This window comes from Lathyrus oleraceus, chromosome 4 (genome assembly GCF_024323335.1).
Source record: "Lathyrus oleraceus cultivar Zhongwan6 chromosome 4, CAAS_Psat_ZW6_1.0, whole genome shotgun sequence".
Lineage (NCBI taxonomy): Eukaryota > Viridiplantae > Streptophyta > Magnoliopsida > Fabales > Fabaceae > Lathyrus > Lathyrus oleraceus.
The window spans coordinates 314,403,719-314,416,230 of NC_066582.1; the positions used below are offsets into that span (position 1 = coordinate 314,403,719).

The 12,512-nt window shown below is 35.5% G+C and overlaps 1 protein-coding gene across 1 annotated transcript; it reads right to left on the bottom strand.

Moving 5' to 3' along the window:
- Positions 1-11,420: 11,420 nt before the first annotated feature.
- Positions 11,421-12,267, bottom strand: LOC127137258 (nuclear transcription factor Y subunit B). The gene is made up of 4 exons (XM_051063731.1): positions 12,087-12,267; positions 11,719-11,945; positions 11,498-11,627; positions 11,421-11,456 (listed from the first exon to the last, which is right to left on the bottom strand). The coding sequence occupies exons 2-4, from the start codon at positions 11,931-11,933 to the stop codon at positions 11,421-11,423; spliced, it is 381 nt and encodes a 126-aa protein (XP_050919688.1). The 5' UTR covers positions 11,934-11,945; positions 12,087-12,267.
- Between the last annotated feature and the right edge of the window lie 245 nt (positions 12,268-12,512).

Genomic DNA, 12,512 nt, shown 5'->3' on the forward strand with positions numbered 1-12,512 from the left:
AAATCCTCATTTGAAAATAAATCTTAATCCAACTTTGACTTCATTTTGTAAATAAACCTAACTTGTAAATATAACTCATTTCAAGTAGTTTTGTGGTTTTAATGGCCACTTGTTAAACTTTTCATAAACATTAGTCGTAGGTTTGAGTTATTGTAGCGGTGTATTCGTCACTTTATGATTTATTGATTAAACCAAAAGCAAAGCATACAAAGAATCGAGTCGCCACCGCACTTTTATTTATCCAAAGGAATGGCTAAAAAGCGAACAAAAGCCTAAGAAGTTTAACACATAGAAAACTAATGAAAAGATCAGAGATCTGGGTAAGGGGTTAATTACGCAATGGGAAGGTGTTAGGCACCCAAAACGTCCTAGGTACTCCTAGGGAGCCCTTTTCACACTTGTGGTACGAAATGTTATTTGTTTATGAAATATTTATTGTGCAAACATGATTGAAGGGATGAGAAAAGAATATACAAGTTTTTATTTTTGTGTTTGGATGGATAACCATTGCTTACGTACCTTTACAGGATCAAAACCTCGTAGTTCGGCTAAAAGATTTCCAAAATATGAGTGATTTGATTTTAAAACAAAAGCCCTAAGGTCTTTCGTTATCCACGGGAGAAAACTCAACCTTATACAAACAACAAGTCCACCATGTGAGAAAAGCTTCAACTTGCCAGTGAGGGGTTAACCCTATAATAAGCAAGGAAGTCTTACAATTCAATCACTAAGGACAAAAGGTGAGATTAACATCAACCACTAAGATAATTGAGATCTATGGCTAATGTATGAAAACTTATCAAGAATGGACAAAGCCACAAAACAATTGAATGAGTGAAATGAACCAATTAGGATTTATTCACAAAAGATGTCAAAGTATGATTAGAATTCAATTCAAAAGAAGTATTATGAAAATGAAGTTTGAAAAAATCAAAGGCTTAAGGCCTAGGTTTCTAATTTGAAATCATGTCAAAATGTTTGCACAATAGTTTTCAAGTTTGAGTTAACATGCAAAGACGGAGGTTTAAAGAGACAAAAGGTGGAGGGGTGAGGAGATGTAAAACTTCTTAGATGTTCACCTCTTGAAATCATATGTAGATGATCCAAGTGATTCCTTTGGAATAGGCAATGAGCAATAAGCAAATAAACAAAGCAAATGGATACCGGATGCCAATCAATGGACTTACACCAATCTCACAAAACAAAATGGATACCGGATACCAATCAATGGATTTACACCAATCTCCTAAAACAAAACATGGATACCAGATGCCAATTACTGGACTTATACCAATCTCCAAAGAATGATCATAGGAAACAAATGCCAATAAATGGACTTACAATTGACTCCTCACAAGAAACAAACAGCAATTGCAATAAGCAAGAGGAAACAAGTTGCCAATAAATGGTCTTACACTCGACTCCAAAGGAAATAGGATGCCAATCAATGGTCTTAGTCCCAACTCCTTCCAGATCATAAGAAACAAACTGCGAATAAATGGACTTATAATTGACTCCTCAATGGAAAAACAAAAGTGTCACAAAGATATGAACAATGATCATGAAATGATGTATAATTAATGATGATAAATGCACAAAGGCACACTCACACAAATATGCACAGATGAATCAACTAAGCAAACAAGCAAGTCAATTAGCACACACTATATACAATCAATTAGGCTCAATCAAGGTAAGGCTTTACAGCCAACTGGAATGGGGTATGTTGTGCTCTTAACCCTAACATTGAGAGTTAGGGTGAAGCAAATGAAATGGAGATGAGGGGTGTGCCTCATAGCTCTTATCCCTGGCCTGGGAGAGCTTTAAACAATAGAATGTGTGGGAGTTCAGAAAGTTGAAACTCTTCTCCACAAGTGATTTGACTCTATAAGATCTTGGGTTATTATTCACAATGCATCAACACATGGTGTGAGCAAGGTGAATGACACACTGAGTAGCAGGAGATGGATTACACATCTCTTTTATCTGCGAATTGCCTCATAAGAGGACTTTTCCTGCTTGGCACAAAGATTAAACAATCACAAGCATTGCCTCTTAAGGAGGACTTCAGACAGGTGCCTGCCCACATAATAGGACAGGTCTTCCAGACTACATGAAGATTAGAGGTTATACCTAAGTGGTTAAGCAACCAAGCAAAGCAAAGTTCAAAATGAACTTAAAGCAACTTATGTACCTGTGGAAACATCAAACAAATCAATACAATACTCAGACAATCAAACAACAGTCAATAAGCAACCAACAATCCCAATGTACAAAATGTGTAAGCCACAAGTCAAACTCAAATGAGTTAACATCAACCTACAAAACACACAAAGATTAGTAACCAAAGGCAAACATCAATGCTCAAGTGATGGAGCATCAACAACTATGGAACTTGGATGTTCAACCTGAAATCAAAGCTCAAAGATAAGCAACAAACCACTAGGTCAAAGCCTAGGGTCAGAGATGGAGAAAAAATTCAAAACGGAAGCTGAAATTTAACATGAATCAACTTCAAACACATCTTGAAACATTCCAAAAGGTCTCATATCAATATCATTAACCAAAAGCATTTCATGATCAATTGAAGTTCAAGGCAATTTTAAAGCTCAAATATGATCAACCAGAAATAAAAATCTCAATTAAATCAGAAATGATTCAAATAATTCCAACAAAATTCATGCTCAATCACAACATCCATAACATGCATCAGACAAAAAATCAATAAAATTGGAGGTCATTTGGTATGGCAAATACATCACATAAGTTGATCATCAAAAGGTGTGACACAAATTGTCACACCAACTTAGCAAGATCATAAAACAGAAATGACAATTGATAAAAATGCCAAATCAACACCAAAATGTCAAGCAACATGTCTAGTTTCATCATGTAAATTTTCAGAATCATTGGATCAAAGACCAGCATTTCACAAGGTATAAGTATAGCAAGGTCAAATAAGCGTACATGTTCAAACATTCTAGCACCAAAAATTATTCAGCCAAGCACAACTTGTGAAAATATGATGATAAAAAACTACAGATAATCAGGATTACAATGCAAAAAACCTGGTAATTTTTGGATGAGTTTTGCATTTGTTATGATTTTTGTAAGTTTGAGTAAAAAATGAAATAAACATGTAACACAAAAATGAATTAAAATGAAATGATTATTTAAAATTTGAAAATGGCACCAGGCTTAAGTGAAACGCGGTCGTTTCATTTATGACGTGGAGGTCAAAGGCGCGGTCAAACAATTTGGACCAATCAAAACGCTAGCATGGCAATTGCATGAACCAATCAGAAGCTAGCCCTAAGAAAACACCTACAACCACGGATTTGCGTTGCAAAAGAGATCTAAAACCGTTGCCAATGGCTGCACTTCATCTTCTTCCTCGTGAAGAACATGAACAGTGAATGTTCATCATACATCAAGAACAAAATCTCCAGAAATCAAAATTTAATACACAAACATGTAGATCCTTCATCAAAGGTCACAAATCCGTGTATAGCTAAGCCTAATTCCACATGAGGAGAACAAATCGAACACAAGAACATTCATACATGAAACTTTAATCAACCCTAACTAACTCAAAAGTGCATGGAATTTCATGATTCAAAGCTCAGAGTGATCAGCATAAAGAGATCTACAATAACATCACAATAATTTTGAGAATTAAGAGGATCGATTTTGTAACCTCTTGAAGAGCAGAACTGTTGAATCGTGTTATCCAGGCCTTGTGATGCTCCAAAGCTCTTCTATGATGCTTGTATAGGTGATTGGAAGAAAGATTGAAGCTCAATTGTGCTTGCATTCAACAGAATTTGAAATCACCATAGATATCCAAAGCTTCGAGCATGCTTCCATGTGGCTCTGTTTGCTTCAATTCCACGTGCAATTCTACTCAATAACACTTCAGGAGCAAGAATCAAGCAATGAAATGTGCTTTGATGTGAAGAAATTTGAAGAAAATTTGAGAGAAAAAAATTTGAGAATTTGGATCTAGATCTGAAATTTTGTTGTTAATGCTGAAAACAGTTAGGTTTATGCTTATATAGGTCATGCTAATCATGTTCTAATCATGCTTAAGCCAATTGTTAACGAAATTAACCAAAAATGAGGTGTAGGTGCAAATTGGCTTTTCACCCTTATGCATGGAGTGCATGCATGAACAGTGCACGAAATCCCTTTAATTTCACTTAAAATATGGTTTTGGAGCCAATGGTGATGGGAAAAAGTTCAAACCATGCACCAAATTTGAATTTCAAAATTTCCCTCCAAAAACCAATGAATTACCAAATGATCATATGAATATAATTTGTGCAATGCAATGCATGATTTGGAAACTAGAGGTCAAAAGGAGAGAAATGCAAAAAGAGCCATCCATTTTGGAGCTTTGGTTGAGAAGTTATGCCCATTTGAAGTTCCATGCATAGTTTGCCATGTTTTGATCATATCTCCTTAACCACACATGAGAAATTGATGATCTTGAACTTTTTGGAAATGGGAGAGAAAGCTCTACAACATTCAGGTTCAACAAAATTTCATTTAAAGCTTTCTTGATGATGTAATTTGTAGTTGAAGTTAGGCTAAAACCTTTCCATTTTTGGCAAATTCAAATTATAGGTCACTTTCTATTTTTGGAAAGTTTTGACCTGACTTTAAATTCTTCAATGTTGATATTTGAAATGTCAAATGAGACTTGTTTGAACATTAATGAAGTATTTCTAATCACTTCCCACCTCCAAATCCACAGTTGACTTGATAGTTGACTTTCTAGGCCTTCAGTTGACCTGAAAATGTTCTGATGAAAATCAAGCCTCTACCATTTGGGATTTTGCTTCAAAATGATATCATAGCTCATATGAACTCTTGATAATGATTGTGGGGTCCAAATTCTCAAGAATGGCCACCATCTATTGCTCAATGAATGCCTTTGACTGTCTTGACCTGTGATTGCTTTATCTGCAAGACAAGGGTTATATGACATATTTTTGTACCTTTTGGTTAGTGATAAAAGAAAAGCAATGATATACAAATGCAAACATGCTTGGTGATCAAGAATCACTCTCAAAAAGATAACCCACCCACAGGGATGGAGGCAAGGTGCACAATGATCCTTGAGGCAATGAAATGTTATGATATGATGCCATGAGGGATCTTAGGGACAAAATTGGGGTCTTATAGATATCATAGTGGTTGATGTAAATCTCACCTCATCCTTAGTGGTTGGATTGTAAATCTTCCATGCTTATTATAGGGTTAACCCCTCACTAGCATGTTGAAGCCCTCCTCACATGGTGGATTGTTGGTTTAGGATGAGTTTTCTCCCTTTGATAACAAAAGACCTTAAGGCTTTTGATCAAATCAATTCACCAATCTCTGAGATTTTTACCCCGAACTACGAGGTTTTGATCCTCCTTCGTGATGGTACGTAGGCAATGGGTTCATCCATTCAAACAACAAAATTTGTAAATATAATCTATTCTCTTCTCATCCCTCCAATCTTTTGCATAAATCTTTTCACAAATACCAACCTACAACACATATTTGCAAAAAGGGTTCTCATTAGAGTACTAAGGATGCTTTGGGTGCATAAAACCTTCCCATTTCATAACCAACCCCCTTACCTAGATCTCTGACATTTTTATTAGTTTTTGATTTGAAAAACTTATTGCTTAGCTTTTGTTCGCTTTTTAGCCTTTCCTTTGGACAAATAAAAGTGCGGTGGCGACTCGAATTGTATGTTGACTTTTGGTTTAGTCAATAAACCTAAAGGTAATGAAAACCCCGCTACAGAAAAGTGGCGACTCTGTTGGGGACATATTGCTTCTAGTAGGTTTAGCCTACTTTTTGCTTGTATGTGTTGTAGGTATATATTTATTTGTGGCATATTTTTGTGCAAATTTGGGATTAATGTATTGTTTGTAATGTATGAATTGCGTGATATATTAATTGCTTGTATGCTTGGTGGTTTCTTGTGAGATGAGTTCTATACCCGAACTCGAGTGCACTTATGATAGGAGAATGGCATAGTCTTGTTGACTTGTGTGGAGTTATTCCTTAACAAGTTAACTTGCAAGCCATTCACTTGGTTGAGGTCTTATTGGGATCAATAATGTCACTCGAATTGCCCCTTGTTGGAATTTCCTTGATGTCAGGTATTGTCTTGTAGTTAAGAATTGTTCATTCAATAAATGGTGATTTTAATGCAATAGTCAAGCAAGTTTTGAAAAAAATTCATTCACTTGGGAGTGTCCTGGTAGTGTGTGGCGAGTGAACCATGAGTCCAAACACGGTGTTGATATTAGCTAGCGTGTGTAACACCTCAAAATTTGCCCTCCTCTTCTTGGGACTAGTTTAACACATTGCATTGCATATTTTAGGGCATTAGGCATTGCATTTTTTGCATATCATATGAAAATAGGAAAGTCATCCTCCAAAGTCTTTTCAAAAGATGGAGAGGTACATGATTCAAGCTTGAGGGTTGCTATGAGTTGGTGATCAACCATCTGAGGGTTTGCTTTGCACCAGGGTTTCAAAGGTTTAGCATTATCTTTGTTGCAAGGGTCTATCACTATCATCATGGTTCTATCATCCTCCAGGGTTTTATTATTCATGCTCAAGTTCCTTGGGATTAGGGTTTTGACCTCTAGTCAACCCTAATCAATGCATTCTTCCAGCTGGGGTTTCTCAAGGAGATGGGGTATTCTATTGAGATGGAGATCATATGGTTATCATATTGAGCTTACGTGAGCTAGGGGTTCATTCCTGAGCCATTTTTCCAAGTGGTAGAGGCTCAAGCTGATCAGGGCATGTCTAGGTCATCTGAGGACCACAAAAAGTCAACTGTGCAGTCAACTGAGGGCTATGAGGTGGAGAAATGAGTTTCAACACCTCAATCATGTTCAAAAGAGGTTCATTTGTCATTTCAAACATCTATCTTGAAGATTTTGAAGTCATGGCAAAAGTTTCCAAAAATGGAAAGTGACCTGTAATTGAAAGTTTCCAAAAATGGCAAGTTTTTGATCCACATTCAACTTGACTTTACAACATCAAAAAAGCTTCAAATGGATTTTTGGTAAACATGAAAGTTGAATATCTTTCTCTCCTCTTTTCAAATAGTTCTATTTCATGTCCATCTGATGATTGGTTGGGGAGTTATGGCCAAATGATCAAAAAGTGTACATGGAAGTTCAACATGACATAACTTTTGATTCAAAATTCTAAATTGGTCCACTCTTTTTGCAAAATGCTAGGCTTGTTAATTCATGTGTTTTTTGGAGGAAAAATTGACAATTTGAATTTGGTTGATTATGCAAGCCATTTGATCATTCCATTGTGTTTTTTGGATGTTTTTAAGTGAACTTGAAGCATAACATGGCACTGTTCACGTGCACATGTCCATGCATAAGCTCACTTTTCATTTTTTGCCATTCACTTCATAATTCACTAATTTTAATTAACTAAGCCTAATTTGGATTAGCATTATCATTAGCACACCATATATAAGCCTAATCCTAACAGAATTTGCCATAACAACACATTCTAGATCTGAAATTCAAGATTCCCTCCAAAAATTCTCTCATTTCAAACTTGAAATTTCTTCACATAACTCATCAATATTCTTGCATAATCATGTTCATCATGCATCATTGATGAAGAATCATCATCTGGACTGAAGAATTTGGTGCAGATTCGAGCTCTACAAGTGCAAGTTCATGAAGATGGTTTTCTGAAATTAAGCAAGATCCAAGCCGTTTCAAGTGTTAATTGGTGCATAAAGCTTCATATCAAGGTTGGAGGAGAAGATCTGGAAGTGTTGGAGCCTTGAACACGTGGATTTGAACATTGCACATCAAGTAAGCTTGAAATTCGATCCTCATTATTTGCCTTTTCATGTACATAAACTGATAGATCCTTTGATGCTAATGATGCTGATGGTTTTAGAATTCGAAATGGTTAAGAATTGAGCTAGATATGTTGACTGGAATTTTTGATGTTCAAAATGTTTCACTTCGATCCGCTCTTGTTAGGAAGTATTAATTTGAATTGAACATAGATTTGGACTGTGCGTTGTGTGAGCGTTCGATTGGTGTGCTTTTTATGCGTTTCTGGAAAAATTTAGTGAACCTTCGCCGGAGATGTGACCGGAGAAGACGATCGGAATCACTATTTCGGCCGTCCGGTTCAGCGCCTAGGGTTTCAGTTCAGACGCGCTTGCAACCTTTGAGTCCTCGGTTCGAATCTTCGCTATGCATTTGTTTTATTTCCATTTGATTTCCCTTGCCAGTTGAAACACTGTGTTTCGTTTGTTAAGCGCGTTTGTAACCTAGCTGACCTTGGTTCGATTCCCTGCGTGTGATGTTTTGGATTTTCCAATTGATTTTCATGTTGAGCGCTCATTTGACTTGCATGACCTGTGTTCGAATCTGGCATATGCATTTTTCCATTTTAATTCACATTTCATTTTCCTTTTGATTTTCACATTATTTCATTTTTATTTCATCAACTTTCAAAAATCCTAAAAAATAGAAAACATATCCAAATTAATCCATTTTTTTTTCCACATGTTTGTTTTAATGTCTATTATTTTATGATGTTAATTTCCTGATTTTTGTATTTCTGGATTTTTTATTGTGCTTGATTGTTTGAACATGATGCCAATTTTCTATGTTGTGCTAATTGATTTTTGAAATGCTCATGGTTTATCCAATTGCCTTGAAATTTAACATGCTTGATCATAACATGTGACATGATGTTTTGGCTTTTGTTTGGCATTTTTACCATTTAAAACCACTGTTTTGGACACATGAACATATGGTGTGACATTTGGTGTAACATTTTGTACTTTGTACTTGTGCATTTTCATTCATATGCCATTTGTTTGATTCTGGACTTAATTTTTGGTATGATGCTTGTCCATAACATGTTAAGTGCACATAAAAAATTTCATGATCATTGGATACATTTCTGTTTTAATGTGGATTTTCTATTCTTGATGTCCAATTTTGATCACATTGCTTGCCTTTGCCTTATCTTGATTAATTGATGGCTTTGCCTTTTGATTTGGCTTTGGTCCTTTTGAGGACTTTTTCTTGCTTGATTGAATGTGCTTCATGTGAAATATTGACTTCTGTTTTGGTCATTTGACTTGCCTTTGACCCTAGTCTTTGTACTAGTGGTTTGTACTCACCAATTGTGTTTGTGTTTCCGGTATTTAGCACTAATGATTGGTGTGGCCACATCATTTGAGATGTCATTTTCTTTGATTGCTAAATCTTGTTGTGTTGTAGGTCCATTGATGTGATGAACTCACTTGAGTCACTACAACAAACAAGACCTTAGACAGCGCTTTTTTTAGCCTTAGACAACGCTTTAAAGCGCTGTCTAAACCTCCGTTGCAAAAGGTTCAGACAGCACTTTTTTAAATCTTAAAAGCGCTGTCTAAGCCCCCCCCCCCCCTTAGACAGCGCTTTGGCCAAAAGCGCTTTATAAGACCCTCTTATTTTAAATTTTTTAGGTATACCTTAGACAGCGCTTTTGAAAAGCGCTCTCTAAGCCCCACCCCCTTAGACAGCGCTTTGGCCAAAAGCGCTTTCTAAGCCCCTCCTATTTTAATTTTTTTAGGTATACCTTAGACAGCGCTTTTCAAAAAGCGCTGTCTAAGCCCCCCCCTTAGACAGCGCTTTTGCCTAAAGCGCTTTCTAATCCCCCCCTTAGACAGCGCTTTTTACAAAAGCGCTGTCTAAGGTATACGAAAAATTTTGAAGCTTTTGTTTTAAACCACATTTTTTCCAGGTTTATAAACCAGAATTTCTACCTGTTTTCAACCAGATTTTGACAGACAATTATCACATTTTATATATGCCATTTTGGCCTTTTTTCTACCAATTTTTGGCTAACAAATATATATATATATACCAATTTAAACCAATTTTGCCTTAAATGTATCAAAATATATACAAATTTATGTACACATTTACAAGTCATTACATATACTACAAATGTACACATTAATTACACAAATTTATGAACAAACATTGAGCTCTATCATGAATTGACACCACTCCTCTTTGATTTCGTCCACTTGATCCTTTGTATAAAATGCACACTTGAATTCCTCAAAGTACTACATAATAATATAACATATTTTGAATTAATTCCAACTATTTAATTATATGAGATATGTGTAAATATAAAAATAACTCATAAGTTAGAAATACATACATCGGTGGGAATCTTTAATCGGCCCAAAGCAAGAGTATCTCGCATAAACCTCAACATGAAATACCCGCAATCTATTTGGAGTTGGCGCCCCTCCTTGAGGTTTGGATATCTCGTTGGGCCCGAAAAGCTTGTAGGACGCTAATAAAATAAAAATGAAGCAATTAGAACAATTCACATAAACTAAGAAAATTTTTGAACATTCTCACTTACGTGTCAATTAGGACCTTCATATCCGGGTATGTTGTCCAATCATTTCCTAACGAGTCAAGATAATACACAATTTCTCGGATAGGATTGATTGCGAGCAACAACCAATATCCACTGTAATGATTAGGCAAATGTTAGATGGTAACTTGGAAAATAATTATAATAGATGAATTTAGAATGAAATGCTAACCCGGTATTAAACGGTATAAAAAACAACTTCTCCGCATCTTTATTGTCCATGAGGATCCGAAGAACGTACTCCGTCTCGGTATCCGGTCTACTTAAGTTTTATTTCTATCAACATTTCTATCATCATGATTAATATTTATATGCATTAGTTTGTTAGTAAGGGGAAATATTATTGATGTAAAGTCAAGAACAATATATATTTATTTATATGGAAGTTACAATTTGTAGTTTTAGCAACAACCATGGCAATTTCTTTTATTAACATTCAACACAATCTAGCATTTAAGAGAGTAGTGTTACCTGAGACTTTGTGTAAGAAACACCTTGTGAGAAAGAACCTTGATGAACAAGCTGCAATTTCAACAAAATATATCAAAATCAGATACTGTTTTTCTGTTCTTTATTTCCCTTTGTAGTTGTGTTCTCCAACAATAAAAACACGCGTAATCCATGTATGTTTTTTACCTGAGAATTAGAACCTTGCTGAAGATCTTTCTTAGCAGACGAGTCTCCACCCTTGCCAGAGCCCTTGGTATCACCCTGGAACAAAACAAATTGCAAAAAACCATTACAAAGATGTACCCACAAAACAAAACAAAACAAAACAAAACAAAATCACAAAATATTCAAACAACAAAAGAAAGGATTTGAAATTACCTCCATCTGCAACATTTCCAATCGAACCAACCCACGGCAAAGCAATGAAAAAATTACCATCAGTAAAAAATACAACAGCAATAAAACTTCAAAATAACTCTGTATACATTGTCAGAGGACCCAATTCTCATTTATTTTCACCGGGGACCAGAAAAGCTTGTAAAGTAAAACCCCTAAAAAATTGGAAAAACAGTAAATTGATATAAAAATTCACCTCTCTGTATCTTGTAAGGTAAATCTTAAGAGGATCAATATAATCCTCAAAACCTAGAGTAGCCATCGCCCAAAGCAAATCATCGCCGTTAATAGTCTTCCTCTTCTCTCTCTGACACTTATCAGAGGCCCTACATAATTCCAATTCAACAAAATCGAAATCGAAATCACAATCAAAGGTAAAAAGAAAATAAAAAATAATTAATAACATAAGAAACATACTCGCTGGTGATGAAGCTGATGAACTCGGAGACGCATTCCTGAACGGTCTCTTTAGCATCTTTCGCGATTTTGCCATTAGCAGGGAGAGCTTTCTTCATGATGCGGCTAATGTTGGCGATAGGAAGAAACCTATCTTGTTCACGTATGTTAGAACGAGGACTATGTTCGCCGCTTTCGTGGCTTCCACCGCCAGGACTCGCCGGAGCTTCGGACATATCGTCGGAACCCTAACAAACATAGCGAAATAGAAGAATCGTAAACCTAGCAACAGATCGATGAGAAAGTGAAATGAAACCCTAGAGAAGAGAGGTTTGTGTTATGGAGTTTTTGGAGGGATATAATAGTAATATTATTTAATATTATTATACCTGAATTTGTATTTGGCGCGAGCGTGTGTAAGATCGGTGATAATGGAGAAGGAATCGGACGCTGGAAAAGAGAGGAGGGAGGAGCGATTGAGATTACAGAACAAGGCCTATCACCACCGTTCGTTTTCTTTTATTATTGCAAAAAACAAACACAACACTCGACGAGTTTGCTTTTTATCTTCTTCCGTTTTTTTTAACAATTGTCTTTGTTTTTAGTTTCTCTCTCCTCTTTTTTTATTTTTTAATAAATGTTCTAGATACCGCTCCCCTTGCCTAAAAAGTTATAGTAAATAAATTATAATTAATGTTTTTACTTTTAAAAAATGGTGCATATATAGTATATATAAAATAGTTTGTATATAATTAATTGTATTATTATTAATAAATTATAGTATCACTTTTAGGATTGTTTCATAAAATATCACA

What these genes read in the sequence shown, in the direction of transcription:
- LOC127137258 (XM_051063731.1), bottom strand. Translation starts at nt 11,933, where the DNA reads ATGTCCGAAGCTCCGGCGAGTCCTGGCGGTGGAAGCCACGAAAGCGGC. An exon ending in ATCAGCTTCATCACCAGCGA is followed by an intron (nt 11,628 to 11,718) that starts GTATGTTTCTTA and finishes GGAATTATGTAG; the next exon opens with GGCCTCTGATAAGTGTCAGA. An exon ending in ACCTTACAAGATACAGAGAG is followed by an intron (nt 11,457 to 11,497) that starts GTGAATTTTTAT and finishes CCAATTTTTTAG; the next exon opens with GGGTTTTACTTTACAAGCTT.